We start from the raw sequence: 27961 nt of genomic DNA on the forward strand, positions 1-27961 counted from the left end.
CCTCATGTTCTAAATGAGGAAACAAGGCCCCCCCCAAAATTAAGTGAGTTGGCCAAGGTCATATGTGGTAAGCAGAGTAGCTAGGATTTGAATCCAGATCTCTTAATGCCTAATCCAAGTACACATTTACATGAGGAAGTTTGGAAGTAAAAGGGAGGAAGCTCAGAGCCTGAGGACAGATTTTAGTGAGAATTACCCAAGCCTGGTTTGATCCCTCTCCTTTCCACCTCCTGGCTTCCCTGGCTGCCTTTAAGATTCAGTTCAAATCCCACATTCTCCAAGAAAACTTCTCTTTCTTCTTCTCTCTCAACACCCTCCACCCCCCAGTATTTTCCCTCTGTTGTTTTTGTGTCATGTCTGACTTTTCATTTGGGGTTTTCTCAGCAAACATTCCAGATCAGTTGGCCATTTCCTCCTTCAGATCATGTTACAGATGAGGAAACTGAGGCAAACAAGATTAAGTGACTTGCCCAGGGTCACACAGCTAGTAAGTGTTTGAGGCCAGATTTGAAGTCAGGAAGATGAGTCTTCCTGACTCCCGGTCCTGCACTCTATCCACTGTGTCACCTAGCTGTCTCAGGTTTTTCCCTCTGAGGTTACCTCTAATATATCCTGTACATACATTATTTGCACATAATTGTTTGCATATTGTCTCCCTCATTAGAATGTGAGCTTCCTGAAGGCACGAATTGGTTTTGCCTTTCTTTATATCCCCAGCAGCCTTAGCAGATAGTAAGTACTCTCATAGACAGGCTGATATTACACAACCCAGGAGTCTTGGTGTTCTGACTTTCCTAAAAACACTCAGGCTTTTACCTTCAATTGGCTCTCCAGAAAGTGACAAACCTTTCTATTCCCATTAGATACCTATCGCCTATCATTTATGTTAAGGGCAGCTACGTGGCAAAGTGGATATAGTGTTGGGCCTGGAGTCAGGAAGACTCATCTTCCTGAGTTCAAATGTGACTTCAGATACTTACTAGCTGTGTGACCCTAGACGAGTCACTTAACCATGATTGCTTCAGTTTCTTCATCTGCAAAATGAGCTGGAGGAGGAAATGGGAAACCAGTCAGGTATCTTTGCCCAGAAAACCCCAAATGAGGTTGGACACGACTGAAATAAAACTTAACAACAAATCCCTTATATTGCCCAAGTCTGTAAACTTCTCAAATTGCAGACCTCATTTCCCCATCCCACTTTTCCTTGAAAATTGTAGTTTTTAACTTTTCCAGCAGGTGGAAGCAAACCCTACAACAAACAGAGGGCCATTAGTGGGGAACAGTAGGTTGTGGGCCCAGCAGAAAATGTCACTAGAAATGACCTCCAAAGAAATAGATAGATAAGCACCAAATCACTGTTCCCTTTTCCCAATTGCCTCTCCCTCCCATTTTTGGCTCGAAAACATCAAGGTCCCAACTCTCCCCAGGCCCCTCCCTTTTTCTCTTCCCCCCAAGTCCCAGCCCTCTTGGACTTTGACCTACTTCCTATCCAGGCAAGGGGGGCCAGAGTCCGACCCTGACTCATTCCCCACAACCTCTTCTGCTGCTTAAACCCCAGGGCAGGTCACAGAAATCAACAACTCTACTGAGAGGCAGACCAAGCCCCGATTCTGAATCAGACATCCAAGGGAGGAATCTCCGAGAGAAAACTGTAGGAGAGAGTAGTTCTACCACCACCTCATCTGATCATGGAATACATCAAGGCCAAGGACTATATCTCAGCCTTGAACCCTACTTCCCTGCTCAGGTAAGTCCTTTCCTATTATCCCCTCTCTTCTCCCACCCACCCCCCAACATCAGGTAAAGAAAATATGGGCTATAGGCTGGACTATGGTCTAGACAAAAATATTCCCCCTTCTATGCTCCCAATTAGTCCATCCAGACTATCCCATCTATGCCATACTGAAAAGTCTCTCCCTCCCAGCACCACCTCTTCCCACCTCATATTTCTATAGTGGTTATGCTCTCCCCCTCACCTACTCCCTCAAGTTGTTCATCTACCCACTATGATATTTTCACCTTTTCTTTTCTTTTGTAAGACTGTCTCAAAACTCTCTCTCCCACTTTCCCCTCACCTCCAACCTGTTTTCTCCCAATACTTGTGGCCCTTCTCCCTATGCCCTGTATTGATCACTTCTGACATTTTTCCTCTGACTCCCAGGTCAGTATCCAGTGTTGGTTCTGAGTTTGGTCGTCGGGTCTGGACTTCAGGTCCTCCACCCCAGCGTCCTTTCCGTGTCTGTGACCATAAACGGTCCACTCGAAAAGGTCTGACAGCTGTCACCCGCCAAGAATTGCTTGACAAAGTGAGTGGGGCCTGAACACCTGTCTTCTCATCCATAAATCTGGGTCCTTTAGCCAAAGAATGGTGAGAACATGAAAGAGTACAGTAGAAAGGACTCAGATATACAAATATACTATCCATTACAGAGATAGGATGAATTAAGGGTGCAGAATGAGACATAGACATTTTACGTACAGCCACTGGGAGTTTGTTCTGCTTGGTATGTATATTTGTTACAAGAAATTTGCTTTTTTTTTTCACCCAATGGGGTGGGAAGTAAAAGGGAGAGAAGACAGATTTATGTTTGGATTTTTAGTTGCATGAACTTTCAACTTTCATTATATTATTAGTTTTACCACAAATCAGGAGTAATCTTTAATTATATGTAATGCAAAAACAAAACATCAATAAAGCTAAAAGTAGAAAAAATACATTAATAAAAGTAGAATTTAAAAAGATTTTTAAAAGACAGTGTGAAAGTGATGGGGTATGAAACACTGGCAGGAGAGAGAGTGTAGGCTCTTCTTACCTTAAGTTTAAAAATCAATCAAATAGCCAATAAACATTTATTAAGCAACTATGTGCCAAATGATGCTGATATTCTATTGGGGGAGGGAGGCAGAGAGGGAAGAGACAATATTTACATATATAAGAATACAGAATAAGTACTCAATAAACATGAGAGTTAATACACGTTAGGGAAGGTACTAGCAGTTGGGGGGATCAGGAAAGTCTTCATGGAGATAGAAATTGCTGCTTGAACTGAGTCTTGAAGTGAAGGTGAAGAGGCGTTGCATTGCAGGCATGGAAGATGACCAGCAAAGGCACAGCAACCTGAGGTTGTTCCATACTGTGTGAGGTACTAAGAGAAATCCACTTTGGCCGGACGATTAAGAATAGGAAGGGAAATAATGTATAGTGAGGCTGAAAAAATAGGCTGGGACCCACTTGTAAAGGATTTTACAAGTATTATCTCATTTCCCCTCCCTTTGTGTTATACCCTAGGTGGCTACCTCATTTCAGCTATTATAAGAGCTGAAAGGTGAGATAGTTCAACCCCAACCTTTTGGTGTGGAGTTTATAGTCAAGTGAAAGAGTTTATATTTTATCCTAGAAGCCGCTGAAGTTTATTGAGTAGGGGAGTAACATAGTCTGATCTGTACTTAAAGAAAATCACTTTTGTCATCTGCGTGGAAGATGGATTGGAGCAAGGAGAGACTTCAGGCAATGAGGTCAATTAGGAGTCTATTACAGGGGCAGCTAGGTGGCACAGTGGATAGAGCACTGGCCCTGGAGTCAGGAGGACCTGAGTTCAAATCCAGTCTCAGACACATAACACTCAGTAACTGTGTGACTCTGGGCAAGGCACTTAACCCCAATTGCCTCACAAAAAAAAAAGTCTATTACAGTAGTCCAGCAGAGAGGTGATGTAGGCCTAAACTAAGGTATAAGGAGTGAGGAGATGGACACAAGAAGTGTTGAGGTAGAAATAAGGAGCTGCTTGAATATGTAGGGTGAGGGAGAATGAGTCAAGGATGACGCCAAGGTTACAAGACTGGTGGTGTACTTAATAGAAATAGGAAAATTTGGTAAGAGAGGTAAGTCTGTGGGGTGGAGTGGAAGAAAGATAGAGTTCTGTGTTGAGTTTGAAATGTCTATGGGACATCCATTTGAAATGGCAATTGTCAAATCATTTGCACAGATAATTAAACTTATGGGACCTAATGAGGTGAGAGAGAGAAGAAAGAGGAGAGAGAAGAAAAGAGAGAGAAAAGAAAGAGGAGAGTAAGGGAAGAGGGGAGAAAGAGAGAGAGACAGACAGACGGAGACAGAGAGTGCAACCAGGACAAAACCTTGGGGTATAAGCCACAATTAGGAGATTGATGATGAGTCAAAAAAGGAGAACCAGGAGTCACCAAAACCCAGCAAAAGTATCTAGGAGGAAAGGGTGCTTAACAGTATCAAATGCTGCAAAGAGGTCAGGAAAGTTGAATAGGCCATCAGATTTGGCAATTAAGAGAACTTCAGTGACTTTGGAGAGAGAGGTTTCAGTTGAGTAACAAGGTTGGAAGCCAGGTTGCAAAGAAAAACCTAAAGCAAGAGACACTATTGCCATGAATAGATTTAGAGCGGAAAGAGACATCAGAGACTATATTTTATAGATGAAGAGACAGATCAGAAAGGCCTCGTCTAAAGTCATGTAGATATTAAGGAGCAGAGTCTAAACTTGAACCCCGCTCTTCCACTGTGCTATGTTGCTCCTTCAAACTGAATTAGGGACTATCATGCCTGCTGTTGTTCAGTTGTGTCCAAGTCTTTGTGACCCCATTTGGGATTTTCTTGGCAAAGATACCAGAGTGGCTTGTCCACTTGTCCTTCTCCAGCTCATTTTACAGGTAGGGAACTAAAGCAAACAGGGTTAAGTGACTTGACCAGGGTCATAGAGTTAGCAAGAGTCCGAGGCCTTTATCATGCTCAGCAGCAGGGAAACAGACAAGGTCACTTCTAGAGCAATGGTGTCAAACTCAAATAAAAAACGGGTCACTAAATCATTCATAAATAATAAGGATCCCTGCTGTCCACCTATTGACTTAGAAAACCTCATTATCTATGTTCTATTGTATTATTTTGTTAACTGTTTCCCAGTGACATTTTAATCTGGTTTGGACAGCATTTGAGCGTGTTGTAACCAGCAGATTTCATATTTGACTCCGCTCTAAAGGGATTGACCATCTCTTGGTACCATCAGACTGCAAGCTAACAGTGGGGATGGGGGGTGATAGGAGAGTAAATGTCAGAGGCAGTGACTGTTAAAAGCAGGGAAAGCTAGGAAATGCACATGCTCTTGCTGGTAAGAGAAAACAGAAACACTTGATTCCAGGGTACTTCTTGGAAGACCTTTGCAGGGGAGAGGTAGAAAGAACCACAGAAGAGCACACAGAAGTAAAGGAGGGAGCTCCAGGTAGGGTGTGTCCTCAGGGTGGCTGGGGATGACAGCTGGAAACAGAAGCCAAAGAAAGGAATAGCACAGAAAAAGGTAGAGGTAGAGAAAAAGCAATAGCAGTTTTTAAGGCTGGATGGGATTCAGGATGGGGAAAGAGACTAGCCAATAGATCTCAAAGGATGTTGAAGAGAGGAGTTCCTGACAGTATCTTCTTCCCTACTTCCTTACTGGGTAGGCACTTGAGACCTTGCTGCTGAGTGGTGTGCTAACATTGGTGCTAGAGGAGGATGGGACAAGTGTGGAGAGTGAAGAATTCTTCCAGATGCTGGAGGATGATACAAGCCTGATGGTCCTGGAGAAGGGACAGAACTGGAGCCCTGTCAGAGTGAGTGCTCCACACAAGGATGTTGCATCACCTGACACATGCAGTCACTCCTACAATCCTACCACCTTGCCTGGCCCTCCTGTCCCCAGCGGGAGAGCCTACTATCTGCTACTCTCTCTGCTTCTCAGGGGAATGCTCTAAAGATGGAGAGGTGGATAGGGAAGTTCAGCAATTCGTGTATTGGCGGGAAGGTGAGGGAGAGTTGTGGGGAACTAGACAATCTGAAAGGGCCCCCATGTGGAAGTTCAAGGAATTGTACATCTAGCGGAGGGCAGTTTGTTGGGATTTGGGGTGGTATGTCAGGAGGTTCTGTTGATCACAATGGCATCCTTCTAGAGTGGGATGCTCTCATACGGCCTGGGCCGGGAGAAGCCAAAGCACAGCAAAGACATTGCCAGCATCACATTTGATGTGTATAAACAGAACCCCCGGGACCTCTTCGGCAGCCTCAACATCAAGGCCACGTTCTATGGGCTGTACTCCATGAGCTGCGATTTTCAAGGACTTGGTCCCAAGAAGGTGCTCAGGTCAGTGAACAACACTCTAGATCCTCCTCACCCCTAAGACTGGCTAGTGGCACCACCACCCCTGTCCCCCACCCCTCTGACTTCTTTCCCTTTGACTTCTCTATTTAGAGAGCTCCTTCGGTGGACTTCCACGATCCTGCATGGGCTGGGAAACATGCTACTAGGTGTTGCATCCACCCTTCGCCACGTAGTGGAAGGTGCCGAGCAGTGGCAGCATCGACACCAGCTCCATGCCAACTAAGTACTCTGCCCCATCCTCAATCTAAAGATGGATTTAGCATGGAACAGAGAAGACATGGGTCTCCTTATTTGCACCTAACTGCTAAAATGGACAAACTCTCCACTAACATTCATACCTAATATTCTCTATTCAACTCTGTTTCCTAGGAAGGCGCCACACCCATCATTCCCCAGCTAGCCACCACTTATGAAGGGGCTATATTCTAAATCCCCTACCAACTCTTCTCCCTATGCCTGAACATCCCTGGACCTGATGAGGAGTCCTCCCTGTATGTCCCCAAAGGACTCCATCCCCCTTTTCCTTTTAATGCTGCCACTTCCCCCACCCTCGGGGGGAAGGAAAAAAAAATTACATATCTCATTTCAAATAAAAATACAAAAATATTTATTATTAGAATGTCTCAGTCAAATTAAGCCAGTTCCCCCTCCCAGCACTGCTCCATCCCCAGGTCCAAAGACCTCAGTCTCCAAGTATGGTGCTCAGGGCTTTTCTCCGCTTGGCCACTGCTCCTTGCTGCTGTTCCCAGTCTCCTCGTCGCTTCAGGAAAGTGCCCAGTGCTACATTTCGGGCCACATGATGGCCAAAGGGATCTCTCATCAGCTCCTGGTTCTGTTCCCCTGTGAAGAGAACCACTTCCAACATCACAATCACCAGGCAGCTAGGTTCCCAAGCCTGAAGTAAAGACCTTGCCTAGGATAAGGCTTCCTTTCTCTTCTTTTAACCCTGACCCAGGTCCTAGAATGAAGCTGACATTTCACTACCCCTGAAACCCAGAAGATGAGAAACTTGGGCTGCAAATAGCAAGTTTGCAGACCTCAAATCCAGACTACCCTTGTTACCCAGAGTTTAATCCCATTCCCACAGGTGCCCAGATGACTTGAACAAGAAAAAGGAAGGTCAAGGAGAAGCTCAGGTATTTACCCAATTCAGCAGCAATCTCCTTCCGGGTCCCCAAAGTTGCTTCATTCCAGATGGCATCCAGCACTCGACTGCCATGACGGCTACAGGCCAGAGCCACATAGTGTCCCTAGGGAGGGAAAAACAGGAGAAACAGGTCTCAAGGACAGCTCAGGTGAAGAAGGTAAAGAGGGCATGGGAGAGAAACAGTGGTCCCCAATATGGTTTGTCCTCTGGTACAGAAAGTGGTCAAAGGTTTCAGTCAAAACAGCCAGGTAATTGGAAGAGCATCTTATTTGAAAAACCGGAAGTTTGGAATAGGAAAGTAATGAAGGAAGGATGCAGAAAGACTAACTTTGAGAGGCCGTAAGATTTTGCGACGTTGTTTTCTGGTCACAGTAGAGCTAGTCAGCACAGCATCCAGGACGTGGGAACCAGCAGGGCTTTGGGCCAGGGCCAGAAGCTGTGGTCCTTCCATAGAAGTCAGACTTCGAAGCACAGGGCCCAGGGTTGAGAAGTGAAGCAGGTGCTGAAGCAACAGTGACCCAGGAACAGTCACTTCCCCCAGGGGCCGGGCTGCAGCCACCTCTAGCTGGTGAAAAAAGAAATATTAAATCTGGGGTCAGAAATGTTAAGTGAGGGTCTAGCCCCATTTCTAGTTATTTCTAAAAGCCAGAGACTTTACAACTGTTTATGGTCAAGGGTTTAAAATACAAGTTTCTTCCTAAGAATCAAGGGATCTGCTTCTGTTAGCCATTCAGAATTCCCACCTCACCTTGTGTTCAGAGGGTACATCCTCTTCCTCTAGTCCATAGTATACTTCATAGGCTGTCAGGGAGCCAAACAGGGGTACACATGCCACCTGCCGGGATAGGGGTTCTGCACAGTGGAATGCCTGTAGGTATAAAGAGGAAGGATACACCACGGGTTTGAAAACTCTTTCTCCACACACTTTAAGGCAAGGTTTCTTAACCTAAAGTTCATGAACTTTCTTATGCATTTAAAATACCATTATAGGAAGGGGGTTTATAGGCTTCACCAGACTGCCAAAGGGGTCCATGACACAAAAAGGGTTAAGAATCCTTACTAAGGGGGATTAGAAAGCAAAGCATCCAGAGAAGCATAAGGATATATCTGAGCATCAGAAGAACTAGAAATGAAGAAAAGAAAGTGGGGGTGGCAGAGGGTGATTAAGATTTAGATACAGCATTACTAGTAATAAAATCCCTTGAGGATATCTGAGAGTTGCTTCTGATTCATGCATTGTTGGTGGAGTTGTGAATTGATTCAACCATTCTGGAAAGTAATTTGTAATTATGCCCAAAGGGCTATCAAACTGTGCATACCTTTGACCCAACAATACCACTTCCAGTTCTGTATCCCAAAGAGATCATAAAAATGGGAAAAGGACCCACATGTACAAAAATATTTACAGCAGCTTTTTTTGTGGTGGCCAAGAAATGGAAATTGAAGTGATAACCATCAATTGAGGAAATGACTGAACAAGTTGTGGTATATGAATATAATGTAATACTATTGTTCCATAAGAAATGATGAGCAGGCAGATTTCAGAAAAACCTGGAAACACTTACACGAACGGACGCTAAGTGAAATGAGAAGAATCAGGAGAACATTGCAACACTGTGTGATGACTCTGATAGATTTAGCTCTTCTCAGCAATGCAAGGATCTAACACAACTCCAAAAGACTCATGATGGAAAATGCTATCCACATCCAGAAAAAGAACTATGGAGTCTGAATGCAAATCGAAGCACACTATTTCCTCTCTCTCTTTTTTTTTTTTTGGTTTCTTCTTTCTTGTAGTTTCTCCCATTGGTTCTAATTCTTCCTTACAACATGACTAACACGAAAATATGTTTTAACATGTATATGTATAATCTGTGTCAGAATGAACACCATCTTAGGGAAGGGGAGAAAATTTAGAACTCAAAATCTTATGGAAGTGAACGCTGAACACTAAAAATAAATTTTAAAAAACAAATAAATAAAAGGGAAGGGTGGAAAAAAAAAAACACTTGGCAGGAATATGCTAACTGCCGATCAAATCAGGCTTAGCTAAAAGCTGCCAGCAAAAATGTCAAAACCAACCAACAAATACAATGGATAGAAAGCTGGCCTCCAAGCTAAGAAGACCCTAGGTTCAAGTTCCACTTCTGACACATATTAGCTCTATGATCAATTAATTTAACATTCAGTGCCCTAGGAAACATTCCTGGACTAAGAAGGTGCCCAACTATACTGGTGGTGAGTTTCCTCATCAGAAAGCTCCCCAAACAATAAAATCGAAGGTCCAGTTCCCATCCCTTTATAAGTACTAAGAGGGAGAGGCAAGAAGGCAATGCCTTTCACACATAGACAACAGCCTGTGCAAAAGCATTTGTACCACTACCAAGGAACTGGGATACAAGTTTGTTTCTGTTTTAATGGAGATAGAAGGCTAAAGGAACAAATCCTTGACCTTCAGGTTATCAAGGAATTAAAGTCTTCTCTGGGAGAAAATAAAAAAGAAAGAAAGAAAAGCTTGGGAAGCGGGAAGAGGGAAGCGGGGCAGCTAGGTGGCACAGTGGATAGAGGACTGACCCTGGATTTAGGAGGACCTGAGTTCAAATCTGGCCTCAGACACATAACACTAGCTATGTGACTCTGGGCAAGTCACTTAACCCCAACTGCCTTACCAAAAAAAAAAAAAAAAAAAATAAAGAGGGAAGCCATCAAGAGGCTGGAGTTTCAAAGTATGTGACACAAGAGAAGGAAGGGAAGAATGACTATTGAACATCTGGGGCCAAATAATAAACACAATGCTATTCCTGCAGCAAAAGAGAAAGCTGGGAACTCCCAGAAAGAAGGAGCTTCTTATGTTCCATTAAAAGATGATGTGGAACCACAGATGCCATTAGGAGAAAGATCACAGAGTTAATAGCTAGAAGAATCAGGGGAAAAAGAGAGTTAGCTACTCATCAGCCTGATATTTTTAACAGTGAAGAAGTCTGTTATCTCTCCAAGGCATGTACCCTGGACAACTGAGAACCTCCCAGGGTTTATCAATCTGATGACCCTTCCTACTCGAAGTGCTTCATGTGGGGATAAATGATCCTGCTAAAAGCAACCTAGAAAGCACTGATAACTATGAAATTCTAAGGAACACACTGAAGTCCTTGGGGGTGCAAGGAGTTTTCATTACTACTGTGAGCTGTGAGTAGGTAAGATCTAGGAAGTGAACAGCTGAATAAGAGAATAAGATATAGATTTCTAAACCATGATTTAAGGTATTAGAATGGTGGACTTTGGCTCTGGATGGAATGTATCTTATGAGGAGCCATGAAATATATTTACTTGGAAGTCTTTCATATCTGATCAAGAGAGCTTTAAACTGCCCACATATTTGCCAAACCAAGTATCATGGCCAGAGCATTTACTAACACAATGATGACTACAACAACGTAAATGGAAGTGAGTACTGCAAAGTTATGAAAAACAAATGTTATCAAAAGAAGAGATAAGAAGATACTCCCAATCCACCCCTTTGGGAGGTCCACAAGTATTACTACAGCACATATTTCAGACTTTTTCAATGTTTGGATCAATTATGCTTTTTCCTCCTTTTTTAAAAACTCCATGGCCTCAATTGCCTTTATGCTAATACACAAAAGATGAGTAATAAACAGGGTAAACTAGAGATACTAGGCAAATTTGAGCAGACTTGGAAGGACTGGAATATGACAGGACTGAAATATGAGTATGGAAGAATGACATTTATTCAAAAGGAACAGAATTGATAAAAGGGGCAGTGATGTAGTATTTTACATGAAGAAGATATGCTCATATGAAGAAATTAAAAAATTTGTAGGGAGAAACATGTGGTGAAAGAACTTGAGTAAGGATCAAGAGTGGAGAAACGGAACCAATATCATCACAGGAATATACTGTAGACCACCCAGAAAGGAGCTATTAGGCTAGAAGTATGAGAAAACACCACAAACTTGGCAGAGCCATGATCTAGTAATGATGGGAGAATTTGGCTTAGCTGGATCCATGTTGAAAAAGTAAAAAAAAAAAAAAAAGCAAAGCAGCTGATAAAATCTTGATTTGTCTAAATGACTTCACTCTTAAAAAGTTAATAAAAATAATGGGAAACTGCCATTGTGGAAAGGGTTCTGACAAAGAGAAACTTAAAATGGAAGTAGAAATGATGACAAACAAGTGATCACCCAATCTTAGAATTCAATATAAAATATGAAAGAAAGCCCAGGCAGTCTGACACACCCTGGATTTTGGGAAATCATATTTTAAAGGATTCAGACAAAGAAAAGGCAGGAGTCAATGTGAAAATTCTACAGAAAAAGTCAGAGGGGTGGGGAAGTTATTAAAAATAAAATTCTAAAGAGAAGAAATTATTCTTACAAATGGAAACTGTCTGAAAACATTGTGACTTTAGAGGGACAATCACCAAACAAGTCAGATTTTTAAAAAAATGAATCAATCACTAGGCCTTTATTAAATGCCTATGTGTCAGACACTACTTCATGAATAGACAGTTGAACAAGAGCAGGTAAAGAAGAGTGTCAGGAGTATTGAAGTCCATAACAAAAACTGAGGCTGCTGCAGAAGAATACTGAAACAAAATGGGCTTCTTTTTAGCTATGGTAGAGAGCAGAAGGAAGACAAAATAAAGAAGAAGACCAATGCCCAGGACGAATGGTGTGATAAGGGATGGACAGGAAAACTACCCAATTTTTACTTTGTTTTCTCTTCCAAAAAGGAAAGATCTTTGGAATGAAGAGAACAGAAAAATAATGATTCACGGGGAACAGACAATGCAAACTAAGGGAAGAGGCTATAAGTATTCAGCCAATTGCTTTTAATAAATTCAATGACCATATTAGGATGAACCATACATGAGACAACTGACAGGACCAGCAGATGTGATAATTCAGTGATTATGGGGAATGGTTATGTATAACAAAGACCCAGGAAAGGGTCAATATCATATTTACCAAAGTGGGGAAAAAGGTTAGAAGGTGAAGCCTACAAATTATAGGCCAGGCAAATGCAAGATTCTAAAATGTATTATTAAATAAATGAGTGGTTTGTAAGCAGTTAGGAAAGGAAGTGGTAATCACTAAGGACCAGGATGGCTACATCAAAAATACATGATGCCAGTTATAATCTCATTTCATTTTTAAAAAGGATAAGTAGAATCATGAATCAGGAGGCTACAGACCAGTGGTTCCCAAAGTGTGGTCCACGGATGTGTTGGGGGACTCTGAAAGCCTTACAGGGGGTCTTCGAGGTCAAAACTATTTTCATAATAATTCTGAGATGTTTTAATTTCTAATGCAGTAAATATAACTCACATAAGCAAAAGCTCTTTGTGGGGATCTTCAATAACTTTTAAGAGTGTCAAGAGGTCCTAAGACCAAAAATTTTGAGAACAGCTATTACACACAATTTGACAAAGCATTTAAAGCACATTTATCTTTATGGAGAAATCTGTAGTAGAGCACCCAAAGGATCTGTCCTTGGCTCGGCATTAGTCAACATGTTATCTATGATTTGGATAAAAGTATAAATCGCATGCTTGTCAAATCTGCCAATGACATAAAACTGGAAGGGCTAATGAACATCTTGCACCACCAAATCAGGATCCAAAAAGATCCTTAAAGGCTAGAGAGATGAACCCAATCTAATTAGATTAATTTTACCTGGGATAAAAATGAAATTCTATACTTTGGTCCAAAAATCAGTTTCAAAAATAGAGTATAAGGGCAGCATGGTTAGACAACAGTTCACGTAAAAAAAGATCAGGGGTGGGGAGTAGGGGAGGATATTGGTATTGACAGACTGCAAGCTTTAAGGTAACAGTGTGACATGAAAGACATTAATGTTATCTTTGGTTGCGATTAAGAGAGGTACAAGGTCCAGAACCAGAGATGATAATTCTGCTAGTCTCTGCCTTGGTCAGACCATAGTTGGAGCACTGTCTTCAGTTAAGTGCTACAATTTAGGAAGGACACTGACAAGCTAGAGAGCATCTAAAGTAAAGGTTCTTAACTCTTTTTGTGTCATGGATCCCTTTGGCAGTCTGGTGAAACCTATGGACCCCTTTTCTCAGAATAATGTTTTGAAACACACAAAATGAAATACAAGAAACTGTAAAAGAAGTCAATTATATTGAAAGTTACAATATTCTTAAAACAAGTTTAGAAACTCCAGTTTAAAAACCCCTCCATTATCTAAAGGGTGAACGACAAAGAAAATGATGAACACACTATCTGAGGATTCACTAAAGGAACTAGGACTGTTTTCAAGTATCTGAAGAAGTGTCATGTGCAAAGACTAGACCTGGTCCTGCGAGGAAGAACTGGGAAAAGGGGAAGACACTGCAGAAAAAGAGATTTTTGCTTAATGTAAGGAAAAACTTTCCAAGAATTAACCATCAGAAGATACCATGGACTGCCTTGGAAGTAGCAAGTCTCCCTCATTAGAGTATTCAGAAAGGTTAGATGACTACTTGGCACTAGCATGAAAAGGATTCGTGGATGGGTTGGGGTTGGACTTAGCCTCTGAGATCCCTTCCGAGTCTGAAATCTTGCTTTCTGTTTGGGACAGTGAGCTAGCCTTTATCTGTGCCTTCTCTGCCTTCTTTTTCTTTCCATTTGTGCACTGTTGGGTCATGAGGGCCCTTGGAGCCATAAGGGAAAAGAATAAATGAGGTAAGACCTGAGAGGGGTATCTGAAATAAGGGAACGGCAGAGGTCTAGGCTATACCTCACCCACCTCCAGCAGCAACTGCAGAATCTGGGCCTGGTGAGTCCCAACTCTACGGCAGGCACCCACCAAGGCAATGATTACACCTGGGTGGCCTTGTGCCAGCACACCTTCCAGGGCAGGACTCAACTCCTCAAACACTTGGGACAGCTGAGGGTAAAAGATGACACGGAATGAATCACTGACCACCCCTCAAAGTACAATTCAACTTTCCTACCCAACTTCACCTTCTTAACCCAATTCCCCAGGCTCTCCCGACCCCACTCTCCTCTATCCCACCACACTTACCAACTGAGGGGTGGTAATAGCATCAAGAAAACGCTGCAAGGGGAAGTTGGCAATTGGATGAGATGCTAGGGCCTGCAGCTGCCCCTGGAAGTGATCTTCAAAGAGGCTCTGTAGCTGTGGAGGTTCTGACACCAGCAATACCTGCTCTAGTAGTCTGGAGCTTGTCTGGTCCCGTAGGAATAACAGCAAAGGGCTAGGGACAGAGAAATGGCAATAAATCCAAATTAATTCTGCTCCATCCTGTGTAGCACAATACATCCTGACCACCAACTTATGGAGACTGGAAGCATTCCTCTAACCTGCCATCAGCTGAGGAGTTTCGAGTACTTAGGTATTTGATCACAGAATCACAAAGACGAGCACAAGCCTTGGGAAGTCTCCGATGCAGTACCTGCAGCGCTATTTGGAGGCAGAAACTGGAGACCTTGTCAGTGATGAACACTGTGAGACAGGACAGGAACATACAAAATTTCTTACACAAATGATTTGCCCACCCTCATTCCTCAAAAGGAAACAGAATAAGAAATGGAAACAAGCAATTCAGGGACAATCATAGCTACTACCTCCATAGGTCCCATCAAGGGACTGGGGCAATGCCTCCCCCTTTCACATTAACACCACCCCCTTCCCCGGGCAAAATGTGTTCTCTTGTTCTGTTTACTGATTTAAGCCCTCTCTCAGTCCCCTCACCAGAAATATCCTTCAGAAAACAGGAACTCAGTTCTTGTAAGCAGCTCAAGAAGGTATCAGGAACCTCAAAACTGGCTGGCTTCCCTTCCCGAACTAGGGCCCGCTGGCCATCTGAAGGAAAAGCAAAAAATATGCCTTCGTAAAACAGCAAATTGCTTTCAAAAAGACCATCAATTTCCAAAGATGAACAAACATGAGTTATACTTAAAGAAGATATTATAGTTTTAGGAGACTTTGTTTTTTCTCCTCTATTCCAGGTGACCTCAAACTAGGATGAGAAACCCTTTTCCCTCCCCAGTGTAAATAAGCACAGGAGGTCTCATCATGATCCCAACACCACCTCCCTAACCTGGAGAACTCACCAAGTGACTGGGGACCTCGGGGTCTGGCTATCTCTGACTCCAAGGCCGTCCCCCCTAACACCTGTAGCAGAGTCCTGACCACGAAGCTGCCGTGAGTGTCTCCACTGTAGAGGACTAAGGCATCACGCACCTCTGATGCCACCTTCATCACCAGCTCCTCCAGAGTCTCAGGATCTCCATCTTTTACATCTCCTTCCTCCTTTCTGGCAAGAGCTTCTGGAAATCGGGGCAGCTGCAACATGACACTCTGTAACACGTGGGCCCCACTTCGGTGACAAGCCACAGAGCGCAAATGAGGTAAGAGAGCAGCCAGCAAGCGGCGCAGTGGGCCCGGGGGGCTGGATACCAAGAGCTCCTGCAGCATCCCACTGCCTGACCTATCTGTGGCCAAGGCCACGGCCTGCGTCTCTAATTCCTTCAGCACATTATGTATCAAAAGTTCTAGAAAGAGAGAGAAAAAAAAGTTATTTTTTCCTTTTGGTGGGGGTGAGGGAGATAAGAAGGGTACTGCAGATACAGAAACCTCTCTCCAGGGTTGCTTCCTTCAGTCTCAGAGCCTGTGCCCGGTCGGTCCAGCCCCCTTTCCGCATCACCCCGGGCTGCCCCCTCCCTTCTGGCCCGCCCTTCCGACGCCTCCTGCCTTCCACAGAGTGACCCCATCCCAGGAGAACCACGGGGAGACACACACAGACAGACACAGACAGACACACAGACACACACACACACACACACACACACACACACACACCCCGCAGTCCCGCCCGCCCCCACACGAGCCCAGCGGACCCCGCTCCCGCCCCAGGCCGCCCCGTACCGCGCTCCTCTCCGGCCTCGGGAGTCTCCTTCAGCGCCTCCAATGCCCGGCGAAAGTAGGTCAGCGACTCCGGGGCCGGACGAGGGTGCGGGGCCGGAGCCGGGCGAGGGCGCGGGTCAGGGCCTTGCTCGGGCCGCGCCCGGCCGCCCCCACCGGGCCGCCGGCGCCCGGCCTTCGGGGGAAGGTGTGGGCGCACCCCCATGGGAGCACGCGCAGAGCTGGTCCTGGGACCCTGGCCACCGTCCCTCGAGCGTCGCGGTCCCAGCCCGGAGGCCGCTCGCCAACGCGTTTCCCCATGGCGGTTCGGCGCTGCGGTGCTTCCGTCATTGCCCTGCGACCGCCGCCTCCCAGGGGGAAGGGGGCGTCTTCGCCGGTTGGGCCCCGCCCCCCGTGCACGCCCTTCTCGGGCCAGGGTCCGAAGCGTTTTGGAAAACTGTTACCCTTTCCGAGGAGAGCTCGTGGGCCGGGCTCAACGATCCCCGGGAGCGGAGGCGGTGACTGCGCGCGCAGGTGACGGGCGGGCTGCTTCCGCGGCTGGGCCCCGCCCACGCGCTTCTCGTCCCGGGGCCGCAGTGTCGGGGAGCGCTGTTAAAGGTTCCGAGGCGGGCAGTCGTTTGCCTGAATTTAGGGTGCCCCTACCGCTTTGGCTTCCCCACACGCCCGGGGAGCTGAGGCTACGTGCTCAGTTGAAGGGCAGGCAGCTTCAGTGGCTGAGCCCCGCCCACGAACTCCCTGGGCTCGAGTCCACGGTGTTCTGCCACTCAACTAAAGGTTCCGAGGCGCGCGCTCGTCTGCCTGAACTTTGGCTCCCCGACACGCCCCGGGAACTGAGGCCACGTGCTCAGTTGAAGGGCGGGCAGCTTCAGCGCCTGCGCCTCACGCACCGATCAGGGTTCACGGTGTTCTGCCACGTAGCTAAAAGTTCCGAGGCGCGCACGTCTGCCTGGGCTCGAGGATCCCCCGGGAACGGACCCTAAGGCTGCAGCTGCGCGAGCAGGTGACCCGCTTTGGGCCCGGGCGGCGGTGGGAAGCTCTTCTGACTTTGGGGCCTCGCCGCAGTGCCTCCCGGGGTTGGATTGGGGGCTCCGGGGCACCTCGGAGGTGTGCCTAGCCTGGTGTCCCATGTTCGAGGCCCTCTTGGGCCGGGGGAGGAGGTGCTCGCAGCCCTTGCCGCCTCGGGGCCCTCTGTCCTCCACCCCCGTGCCTCACTGCCTCCCGTTTGGCCCCTGTGCCCTGCCTTCCCAGTTTTATTTCCCTGATGCTTCTGCAGCCGCAGGTGCATTCAATTGCTTTTCTTCAGCAGGGTAACTCATCTTGGTACGATGTTAGGCTCCCTGAAGGGCCAAGTATGTGTGGTGACAGGAGCCTCCAGGGGCATTGGCCGGGGCATTGCTTTGCAACTCTGCGAGGCAGGAGCCACTGTCTACATCACCGGCCGAAAACAGGACACGCTGCAGGCTGCTGCTTTGGAGGTGAGCTCACTACCACCCTTTGCATCAAAAGCCACCGCTCACTTTCCAAAGTATCTGTCAATCAAATGAGGATTGTGAAACTATGTACTAGGCACTGGCAAATCAAAGTCAAAAAGTAAAGTGGTCCTTGCTCTCCAGTCGTAACTGCATGCACTTAGGCCCTGTAAGCCCTTGGGGTCCTTATCCCAACCAGCTGGCATAGAAGAGTGTTGGATCCCGTAGCAAGGGTCCATCTTCACCTCGGGGTTCTAGGAGTACCTACTTCTAAGAAGTATGTATGGGGTGGTCTTACACAGGAGCTCCTGGGGTCCTGGCAGGTTCACTCTGTATCAGGTCAGACTACAGAAGTACAGTGGAGACATGATAAAGGGTTATATTATATTGCTTTATTCTCCTGGCAGCAGATTGAGAGAGGAGTAAAGCATCTGCCTTTTCAGCTTATTCTGGGGCAGGCTGGGGAGCAAAGGAATAGAAGCACCTGCCCCTACAGCATCTGCGTTCACATTCTGCCTGATCATTTTATTCTCTGAGCCCGGGGAGACAAGCAGGGAACTTCTGCCTTTAGTACAGCATCCCTCTTGCTGCACTTACTAACCACTGCTTGTTTAATTTATAGAGAAGCACACAAAGAAGGCATCATACTGACAATAAGCTCCTAAGTTTACATTTTCTGTGGTTATATAATGATGTGTCAGCATTGCGAAAGCACAGTGTGAGTGTATAGGGCAAAGGATCCTGGCTGCTTGTATCAGATGGGATCCATGCCACCCTATACACAGGTGGTGATTCTCTAATGCCGTTGGTGTGCTTCCCTGCTGCCCTTCCTCAGTTTTCGGCTGAGAATCTGTAGTCAAGCAGCCTTAAGTAGCGTTTAGAAAGGGTCATTTATCAAAGTGGTCCAGTAACAGTAATTGATACAAAAAAAATATCCCCTTTCCCCAAGGTTTGTGACACTTTCTCCCACATGTACATATAGAGTCCAGGGGGAAATGTGCTCAAACTTTGAGCATGCGGCAAAGATGTAACTCACAGCTCTTCATTACTGAAAGTCCTTTTCTTCCATTCCTGATGTGCTCCAGTTTCCTTTAAAGCATAGTGAATTTGCTTCCAGCCTGATTTGAGCAGACATAAGCTGCTATGATCTTGTTGGGATAATACTAGGATGCTTTATATTTGATACTAGAGATAACAGGAAACCTTTGGAATTACAGAGCAGGCAGGAGGGGATGGGATTGCTAGATACTCTCTTTAGGAAAATCACTTTGGCAATTGAATTGAGGATATATTAGAGTCACTGATTCCATGCCAGGAATTGTGCTAACTGCTGTAGATACAAAGAAAGGAAAAAACACAGTCCCTACACTCAAGGACTCCACCTACTAATGGGGAAGAAAACATACCCAAAAAACCACATATGTATAAGATATATACAGTGTAAGTGGGAATTAATCTCATAGGAAAGGCAGATTAGCAGTGAGGAGGACCAGGAAAGGCTTCTTGTGGAAAGTGGGATTTGAACTAAGTCTTTTTTTTTTAATTTATCTTGATTTGTCAACAATCTCTTCCATAAGCTTTTGAGTTTTAAATTTTTCTCCACCTCCCTCCTGAAGAGGGAGCGCAATCTTGTGTAGGCTTTACATATACATTCCTATTAATCATATTTTCACTTTAGTCATGTTGTAAAGAAGAATTGAACCAATAGGAGGAACCACAAGAAAGAGAAAACAAAACAAAACAGAAGAAAAACAAGAGCAAATAGTATGCTTCCATTTGCAGTCAAACTCCATAGTTCTTTCTTTGGATGTGAGGCCTTTGGAGATGTCTTAGATCCTTGTAATGCTGAGAAGGGTTAAGTCTATCAATATTAGTCATCGAACAACGTGGCTGTTACTGTGTACAGTGTTCTCCTGATTCTGCTCACTTCACTCAGCATCAGTCCATATAAGTCTTTCCAGGTTTTTCATAAGTCTGCCCGCTCACCATTTTTATGGAACAGTAGTATTCCATTACATTCATATACCACAACTTGTTCAGCCATTCCCCAACTGATGGGCATCCCCTCAATTTCCAATTCTTTGCCACCACAGAAAGAGCTGCTGTGAATATTTTTGTACATGTGGGTCCTTTTCTCATTTGTATGATCTCTAGGATACAGCCCTAGAAGTGCTATTGCTGGGTCAAAGGGTATGCACAGTTTTATAGCCCTTTGGGCATAGTTCCAGATTGTTCTCCAGAATGGTTGGATCATTTCACAACTCCACCAACAATGCATTAGTGTTCCAATTTTCCCACCTCTTCTCCAACATTTATCATTTTCCTGTTTTGTCATGTTGACCAATCTGATAGGTGTGATGAGTTTAAGTCTTAAAGGAAGCCAGGAGGCAGAGATGAGGCAGTAAAGCATTCCAGGTAAGAGAGTCAGGAAGTGAAAAAACACAGGGTCAGAGATGGAATGTCACGTGTGAGAAGCAGCAAGAAAGCCATGTCATTGGATTGTAGTTTGTAGAGTGGAATAAAGTGTGAGAAGACTGGGAAGACAGGAAGAGTATAGTTCATTAGGGGCTTTAAAAGTCATGCAGAGGGGCAGCTAGGCAGCGCGGTGGCTAGAGCACTGGCCCTGGATTCAGGAGGACCTGAGTTCAAATCTGACTAGCTGCGTGACCCTGGGCAAGTCACTTAACCCCACTGCCTAGCCAAAAAAAAAGTTATGCAGGATTTTATATTTGATCCTGGGGTTTATTGAATTAGGGTGACATGGTCAAACCTCCACTTTAAGAAGATAATTTTGGCAGCTGAGTGAATGATGAACTAAAATGAAGGGAAATTTGAGGCAAAGATAGTAACCAGTGAGCTATTGTAGTAGTGCAGGCTTGATAAGATGAGGGCCTGCAATAGGTTGGTAATTGTTTGTAGAGAAGGGAACATACGTGAAAAATATTGTGAAGGTAAATGACAAGACTTGCAACAGGTTGGATACAAGGTGAGTGTGAGTGAGGCATCAAGGATGACATCAAGGTGTCAAGCCTGGGTAACTAGGAGGATGTAATAGAGAATTGTGGAAGGGAGGACGATTTGGGGAAATAGATAATGATTTATTTTGGACATACTGTGTTTGTGATGCCTATGAGATGTAAAATTTGAGATGTCCGCTAGGCAGTTAGTGATGTGAGACTGGTGGTCAGGAGAGAGATTCTGGCTAGAAAAATTGATCTTGAGAATCATCTGCATAGAGATAATAAACCCATGATAGCTGATGGGTTCCCCAAATGAGATTGCATAAAGGGAGAAGAGAAGAAGACCACTTCAAGTCAAGATGGCTGCTGGCATGGGAAGCAGACCGTCCAGCTCCCACATACTTATTCCAGCAAAATCCTAAAGTTTGTACCAGACTGAATAATCAAGAAATTCATTGTGCTATAAGAAGTGATGAACAGGTGGACTTCAGAAAAACCTGGAAAGACTTGTATAGTTTGATGCTGAGTGAAATGAGCAGAACCAGGAGAACACTGTACACGGTAACAGCCACGTTGCTCGATGACGAATATTGATAGACTTAACCCTTCTCAGCATTACAAGGATCTAAGACATCTCCAAAGGCCTCATGTTGGAAAGTGCTATCCACATCCAAAGAAGACTTTGAATGCAGATCGAAGCATACTATTTGCTATTTTTTTTTCTGTTGTGTTTTGTTTCCTCTTTCTGGTAGTTCCTCCTATTGGTTCTAATTCTTCCTTACAACATAACTAATGTGAAAAGATATTTAATAGGAATGTATATGTATAGCCTATATCCAATTGTGAGCTGTCTTAGGGAGGAAGGTCAGGAGGGAAAGGAGAAAAATTTAAAACTCAAAAGCTTATGAAAGTGATTGCTGATGAAGCAAAATAAATTAATAAAAAAGTGAGGAAAAAAAAGAAATTCATTGTGAAGCTATAGTACTGAATCTTCACTCCACAATTGCATAAGAAACCAGTCTGAAGCCCAAAAACATGAAGGGTCCTGCTGCAAGCATAGAGTAGATGCCCAGTGGGACCACAGATGGACCACATACAGACCTGCAAAGCTCTGTGTCCAAAGACAGCAAGAGCAGGAGGCTCCCCCAAGAACTCGGAGTGGTCAGAAAGCCCTAGGAAACAGCAGTCCAGTGGGCAATGACCAATACTGTGGCAGTCCTCAAACCAGGATTTCCACCCTCCCCTCGAGCTTGAGGTCCCCATACTCTCTGTCCTGAGAATCTAGAATAGGGGTGGGGAACCTGTGACCTCGAGGATACATGTGGCCTTTTAGGTCTTTGGGTGCAGCCTTTTGACTGAGTCCAAGTTTTACAGAACAAATCTTTCTAGATTATAGAAGATCAAATGCTCTGAACTTTCAAGATTCATGGAGCCCTGACTCAGGAGATGAATGGAGGGGGAGAAAAATTTAAAACTCAAAAGCTTATGGAAGTGATTGGTTTTGTATTGTTTGTTTGTTTGTTTTTTAGTGAGGCAGTTGGGGTTAAGTGACTTGCCCAGAGTCACACAGCTAGGAAGTGTTATGTGTCTGAGGCCAGGTTTGAACTAAGGTCCTCCTGACTCCAGGACTGGTGCTCTATCCACTATACCACCTAGCTGCCCCTGGAAGTGATTGTTGATAAAGCAAAATAAATTAATTAAAAAAGTGAGGGGAAAAAAAGAAATTCATTGTGAAGCTATAGTACTGAGTCTTCACTCCACAATTGCACAAGAAATCAATCTCAAGTCTAAAAACATGAAGGGTCCTGCTACAAGCATAGAGTAGCTGCCCAGTGGGACCACAGATGGACCACATACAGACCTATGACCAAGGGCCAACCATACCACTCAAAAGTGCAGCTAGGTACAGAGCGTGGTCTTGGCAAAAAACACTAATTCAGGAACTAAGCTGGAAAGATGAGTAAATAAACCAACGTCAAAATTTATTACAAATACAGAGATCCCACAAAAGGAGAGAGAAACATTTTGAAACAAAATGGATTCTCCACAAGGACTACATATAAATGCCTAGAAGAAATTAGGCAAGAAATTTAAAAATTAAAAGCTCTTGAGGAAAAAATTGGAAGGAGAACTAATTTAGAAGAAAGAATGGTAAATATTATCCAAGTATTGAGCTCCCTGAAAATTAGATTAGATTAAACAGACATCAGTGATTCCCTAAGAGCAAGGAATAGGAAAAAATAATCAAAAGACAGAGAAAAATAAAAGAAAGTAATATATCTAATACAAAAAAAAAAACCTGATCCTCAAAGTAGATCAGGGAAATACAATTTAAGAATTGTTGGCGGCTGGGGGGAGGGGGAGTAGAGGTGGTATCCCTGAAAACTGTGATTAAAAAAAGCTAGATAAATGCAACCCAAGAAATCATGTTGAAAATTGCTTTAATTGTTAGAACCAGAAGGCAAAATGACCCATCATGTCTGGAACACAAGGTCAGTTTGGCTGGGACTACAAAATGCATGGAGGGCAGTAATAAAGCTGGAAAGATAGGATGGGACCAGGTTGTAATGAGCTTTAAATGCCAAATAAGAGTTTAGAGTTAATCCCAGAGCAGTGATTCTCAAACATTTTTTCCTTCTGCTTGGCTATGAGGAATCAAAGTGTACTAATAGAGAGTCAGATTCCATGTGTTCATGGGATTGCAGCTAATTGCAAATGCAGCTATAATCCATACAATTAATTTGCTGTACCCTTTAAGAACCCTGGAATTCTCAGGAATCCTCTCTCTGTACCTGCAGTTCTTGTGCAGACACCAGGGGATAGCCTTACTCCATTCATCCAGATCTGCTGGCCTCAGAACGAGGACCAGTTGAGTAGGGAGGAGAGACCTGGTGTGATTAATACCTAAATGCAGTGCTGATATGTGCTCAGGGGACTCTTGTGTCCATCCTACCCCAGGCACAGTCCCGAGGGGGTCGATGTGTGCCTGTGGTTTGTGACTCAACCCAGGAAGATGAGGTGCGGAGCCTGTTTGAAAGGGTGAATAGAGAACAAGATGGAAGATTGGATGTACTGGTCAACAATGCCTATGCTGGGGTCCAGGTACTATCCCCCCATCCCTTCTTTTGATTCCCTGGCCTACCAATGGTTCCGCTTCTTTTTGGTTAACACCCATCTGCCTCAACTCCTATCCATATATACTTGAGACTCTTCTGCTTTTCAAGTCATGGATGTACTCTCCCACCCCCAGCTCCCCACCTCCCATCTCATTCCTCGTTCTTTTTAGACCGTCATTTCCCATATGAAGAAGCCATTCTGGGAATGCCCAGCCTCTGTTTGGGATGACATCAATAATGTAGGACTCCGGTGAGTACTACTTCTCCTGATACACCCTATAATCAAGGGACCAGTTATTCTTCTTTTCAGTCAGTCTGGTAATTTCAGAACTTTTATTTCCTCATCTTTCTCTGCTTGCCCCGTTGTTCCCCCATCTCTGTCTTCTCCCTTCAGTTCCCATTCCCTTCACCACTAAGAGGCCCACCACGTACCCTATTCTTCAATGTTCCTTTCATCCATCTGAGAAGAGCCTTCAGCCTCCCATCTCCTTGCCTTTACTAATACTCTTCTACAAAGCCCCCCAGATTAACAAAGTCAAGAAAATACCTATCCCCCCTCCAGTCTACTTGCTAGCTGTGGGTTTTATTTTGTTTTTTAAGTTGTAAAGAATACAGTGTTGCAGAAATCTATCAAATCTCTCATTTGAGAATTAGCATGTGGTTATATCTCCCCCTTCTCCATCATGGAAATACACCATGTCTAGTTTAAGTAGTGCACATAGGTTGGATTGAGGAAAGTATACGTTCATCAGAAATTTGCGGGAGAAACCACAGCATTTTAAGCTTATTCAGGTTATTAAAAGCACAAATTGTATCTGTTTGCCACTTTACTGAAAGACTTTATGGTACTGTGGATTGACTGTGGGACTTGGAGACAGGAAGACCTGAATTCAGGTTACCAATCTTAATTCTTACCACCTGTGTGACCTTGGACAAGTTACCTTTCTGAGCCATCAATTAGCTTTTTATGTAAAATAGGAATAATAATGCCTAGTTACCTCACTGGATTATTGTAAGATTTAAATAAGATAGTATACATCTAAAGTACTTTAAAAACCTTAGGGTATTATGCAAATGTTAATTATTATTATTACTGTACTTAGAGTTCTGCTTCCCTTGTCCAATTAGGACAAAAAAAATGGATTGAAAGTGTAACAGAAGGGATATAGGTTCTATATAAGCAAGAACATCCTGAAAGTAAGAAATGAGGTCTCCTAAGATAGGAGACCAGGGGCAGCAGTGGGCTTCCTTTTCTGGAGGTCTTTGAGGACTGAAGTCTAAGTTGTCTAGGCAAGCTTCTTTGAAGGTGAGATTAATAAAGAATCCGCTAGAGGGCACCACCAACCACAGTGAGAAGTGAGAAGAACTCATTGTTTGGTTCCTCAGAAGTTAGGCACTTGTCTACCTGCTCTCTGTAGCACTCAAAGATGCAGTTAGGTGCTGTTACCATCTGTCGTTCACTTCCTTTCCCCTTCAGAGGCCACTATTTGTGCTCGGTGTATGGAGCCAGGCTAATGGTGCCTGCTGGTCGAGGGCTCATCGTGGTCATCTCCTCAATTGGTGGGCTGCAGTATTTCTTCAATGTAGCCTACGGCGTAGGCAAAGCAGCGGTAAGGTCCTGATGGCTGGGCAGAGGAAACAAAAGCTTGATAAGACTCCAGGACGGGGTTCTCAGGCCACAGTGATTCATTACCTTCATATTTTTCCAGATTGTATTGGGAAGAATAGCTCTGTCCCTTCATATACAGACTTTCCTTTTTGGACTTTCAAGGGGAAAAAAAACCCCATATCCCAGATGCTTTCCTATAGTTACTGTGCTGTGGAAAGGGAAATAATTTAGGGGTTTCTGGGTAGGAGAGGGGTTTTTTCGATAGGGAAGGCTCTGAAGTTGGGGGCAGGGTCACTTATAGGTAAAGCTGGGAAAACAGTAGTGGAATGAAGATAGAGGATCATGGCTTTCATTTCTATCCTGTTTCCTCCATAGTGTGATAGGTTGGCCACAGATTGTGCCCAGGAGCTACGACGCCACGGTGTTGCCTATGTGTCTCTTTGGCCAGGGTGGGTGAAGACGGAGCTAGTGACGGAATATATGACGAAGGAAGAGAACTCCTTAGCCCCTCAGGTCAGCAAGGAAAGGGCATGGGGATGGTCATCTCTCCACCTAATACATAGGCACAGAGCCCAGGGAGCACTACTAGATTCAGCCTTGAGGAGCGTTAATTCAACTTCCATTCAACTTGCATTCATTAAACCTTTTGTGTTTAGAGCACTGTGGTAGGGCTGTGGAAAGATACAATATTTAGATAAAGCACAGTATCTGCTGTCATAGATTTATAGTCTAGCATGGACTCATAAATAGAGCTGGATTTGGAGTCAGAGAACATGGGTTGAAATCCCAGTTCTGCCAGGTACTACTTCTGCAGCCTTGAGCTAGGAGTTTCATCTCTCTGGGCCTCAGTTTATTCTTGTGCAAAATAACTGGCATATAAAGCTGCTAAGGTCCTTTTCAGCTCTAAATCTGTGACCTAGAAGAAAGGCAGTAGTAGCTCTTAGAAACCAGCATAATGGGGCTCTAATTCATTGTCTGAGAAGAGGGGCAAGGAAGAGCTCCTTCTCAGAAGATTTTCTGAGGGGAGAATACATTTTTCTCCACCCCTAACCAGGCCTTGATCTGACCACTTGAGGTAGGGGTTGAAAAGAATGACACTAACAGGTAGACTTGGGATGATGTTGTTAGACTAACAGTTCATATCTTCTTGTTATGCAATATAGCTGAAAGAACGTTTTCCAAGTGGGGAAACCCCAGAGCTGAGTGGCAAATGTGTGGTAGCCCTGGCAACAGGTAAACTGATGGGATCGGGGGTAAGGATATGCTACCAAAAATATTGTGGGAATCTGTGGGACTAATATGAACAGGGCTGGGTTCTTATCCTGCCTTTGGAGGCAAGAGGGAGGCCAATAATACAACTTTGGGAACTGTATTGGGTAGATAAACTTAATTTGATTAATAGTATACACAATGTTCACAGACCCGGAGGTGTTATATACTAGAGGATATCTCCCTGAAAGGAAGGGGCAGAAAGACATTGATAGCCATGGAGTTAGAAACTCATTCTTCTGAAATTTCTAAGGTAGAGACTTTTTTTATTCAGCTGCCCCCTTCACTGTATATGCATTGATGCTTTCTATCCTCAGATCCCAATATCCTGCAGCTAAGTGGTCGGGTCCTACCATCGATCGATCTGGCTCAAAGATATGGCTTTAAGGATGTGGATGGTGAGAAGCTGGGGGGCAAGGAAGTGAAAAAGGAAATGTCCTTATGTCCTCAAACTTTCCTTTTTCCACCATCCATTTTCTACCTTTTTTTCTTCTACTTCCCTTTCCCGGTATTTCTTTTGATTATCCCTTCCTTCCTTATCTCCCCTTGTTCCCACTTCCAATGTTTGGGATAGTTCAAGGGTGGGGATTGAAAGTGTAATCCCTCTAACCCAGTTTTCCTTCCTGTTGCTTCAGGCCGTCCTGTCTCTGACTATCTGTCCCTTCGATCGGTGTTTTCTGAGGTTCCCAGACTGGCCTGGCTGGCCTCTTACATGCCCAGCTTCCTTCGTATGCCCAAGTGGATTATGACCCTTTATTCCAGTAAGTTCTGATCTTACCAGCCAGCCAAGATGAAGGGCCAAGACTTCCTGTCTCCCCAAACTTAGCACAACTGCTTTCTACTCTGCCGAAGTCATCAGCCATGGATCAAGGAGTGATTTGACATATTTGGATAAGAAAAGTTAATATTTCCCACATACTTGAACTCTTGAGCAACCCCTGCCTTTAAGTGAAGACTTCAACTGGGTCTTTCACTATTTCACTTGTATTTCTCCCTCATGCAGCCAGAATGGACTCCTGATGAGAAGAGCATTTGGGATGTGGCACAAATTCTGGTCTTATCTGAAACAATGGCTAGCTTTGTGATTCTTATGAGCTCTAATACCACTTGTGCTTTTGTTTGGTTTCTTTTCCTTGTTTCCTGTGCCTTATTTTACCTTTTAATGGAAAAGATGCCTGGGGCAATAAAGAATTCAGTTATTAATTTAACATATTTATGAAGCCTAATGGACTATGCCCTCAAGAAGCTTATAATCTAATGTAAAAGATATGATATGCTTACAGAGAGGCAGCGTGGTATAGTGGATAGAGGGCCAGCCTC

General features: G+C 44.4%; 3 protein-coding genes across 5 annotated transcripts; 2 read left to right on the forward strand and 1 right to left on the reverse strand.

Annotated features, from left to right (window-relative positions):
- The first annotated feature begins 1485 nt into the window (after positions 1–1485).
- Positions 1486–6768, forward strand: CIDEB (cell death inducing DFFA like effector b). Its single transcript, XM_020970989.2, has 5 exons — positions 1486–1747; positions 2162–2306; positions 5464–5613; positions 5950–6140; positions 6249–6768. Exons 1-5 carry the CDS (start codon positions 1689–1691, stop codon positions 6379–6381), a joined length of 678 nt encoding a protein of 225 aa, XP_020826648.1. The 5' UTR covers positions 1486–1688; the 3' UTR covers positions 6382–6768.
- Positions 6742–17001, reverse strand: NOP9 (NOP9 nucleolar protein). Of its 2 annotated transcripts, none has more exons than XM_020970612.2 (10): positions 16222–17001; positions 15408–15848; positions 15046–15156; positions 14655–14796; positions 14356–14548; positions 14077–14217; positions 8054–8173; positions 7634–7870; positions 7303–7408; positions 6742–6998 (listed from the first exon to the last, which is right to left on the reverse strand). In XM_020970612.2, exons 1-10 carry the CDS (start codon positions 16421–16423, stop codon positions 6841–6843), a joined length of 1851 nt encoding a protein of 616 aa, XP_020826271.1. In that variant the 5' UTR covers positions 16424–17001; the 3' UTR covers positions 6742–6840. The 2 variants fall into 2 exon arrangements, with proteins under 2 accessions (XP_020826271.1, XP_020826351.1); XM_020970692.2 differs by having other exon boundaries at positions 16662–16995.
- A 112-nt stretch (positions 17002–17113) lies between these two features.
- Positions 17114–27849, forward strand: DHRS1 (dehydrogenase/reductase 1). 2 transcript variants are annotated; one of them, XM_020970804.2, is made up of 9 exons: positions 17114–17218; positions 17525–17693; positions 23606–23749; positions 23934–24013; positions 25241–25373; positions 25748–25885; positions 26536–26605; positions 26959–27039; positions 27277–27849. In XM_020970804.2, the coding sequence occupies exons 2-9, from the start codon at positions 17544–17546 to the stop codon at positions 27411–27413; spliced, it is 933 nt and encodes a 310-aa protein (XP_020826463.1). In that variant the 5' UTR covers positions 17114–17218; positions 17525–17543; the 3' UTR covers positions 27414–27849. The 2 variants fall into 2 exon arrangements, with proteins under 2 accessions (XP_020826463.1, XP_020826535.1); XM_020970876.2 differs by having other exon boundaries at positions 17121–17218; positions 17522–17693.
- Positions 27850–27961: the final 112 nt, after the last annotated feature.

This window comes from Phascolarctos cinereus, unplaced genomic scaffold, assembly GCF_003287225.1.
Source record: "Phascolarctos cinereus isolate Bilbo 61053 unplaced genomic scaffold, phaCin_HiC Scaffold_3;HRSCAF=262, whole genome shotgun sequence".
NCBI lineage: Eukaryota > Metazoa > Chordata > Mammalia > Diprotodontia > Phascolarctidae > Phascolarctos > Phascolarctos cinereus.

Coding starts and splice junctions, on each gene's coding strand:
- CIDEB (XM_020970989.2), top strand. CDS start 1,689: ATGGAATACATCAAGGCCAAGGACTATATCTCAGCCTTGAACCCTACT. Junction 1,748..2,161: donor AACCCTACTTCCCTGCTCAG/GTAAGTCCTTTC, acceptor TCTGACTCCCAG/GTCAGTATCCAGTGTTGGTT. Junction 5,614..5,949: donor AGAACTGGAGCCCTGTCAGA/GTGAGTGCTCCA, acceptor GCATCCTTCTAG/AGTGGGATGCTCTCATACGG.
- DHRS1 (XM_020970804.2), top strand. CDS start 17,544: ATGTTAGGCTCCCTGAAGGGCCAAGTATGTGTGGTGACAGGAGCCTCC. Junction 23,750..23,933: donor ATGCCTATGCTGGGGTCCAG/GTACTATCCCCC, acceptor CGTTCTTTTTAG/ACCGTCATTTCCCATATGAA. Junction 27,040..27,276: donor TGGCTTTAAGGATGTGGATG/GTGAGAAGCTGG, acceptor CTGTTGCTTCAG/GCCGTCCTGTCTCTGACTAT.
- NOP9 (XM_020970612.2), bottom strand. CDS start 16,423: ATGGGGGTGCGCCCACACCTTCCCCCGAAGGCCGGGCGCCGGCGGCCC. Junction 15,157..15,407: donor CCGAGGTCCCCAGTCACTTG/GTGAGTTCTCCA, acceptor CTTTTCCTTCAG/ATGGCCAGCGGGCCCTAGTT. Junction 14,549..14,654: donor AACTCCTCAGCTGATGGCAG/GTTAGAGGAATG, acceptor CTCTGTCCCTAG/CCCTTTGCTGTTATTCCTAC.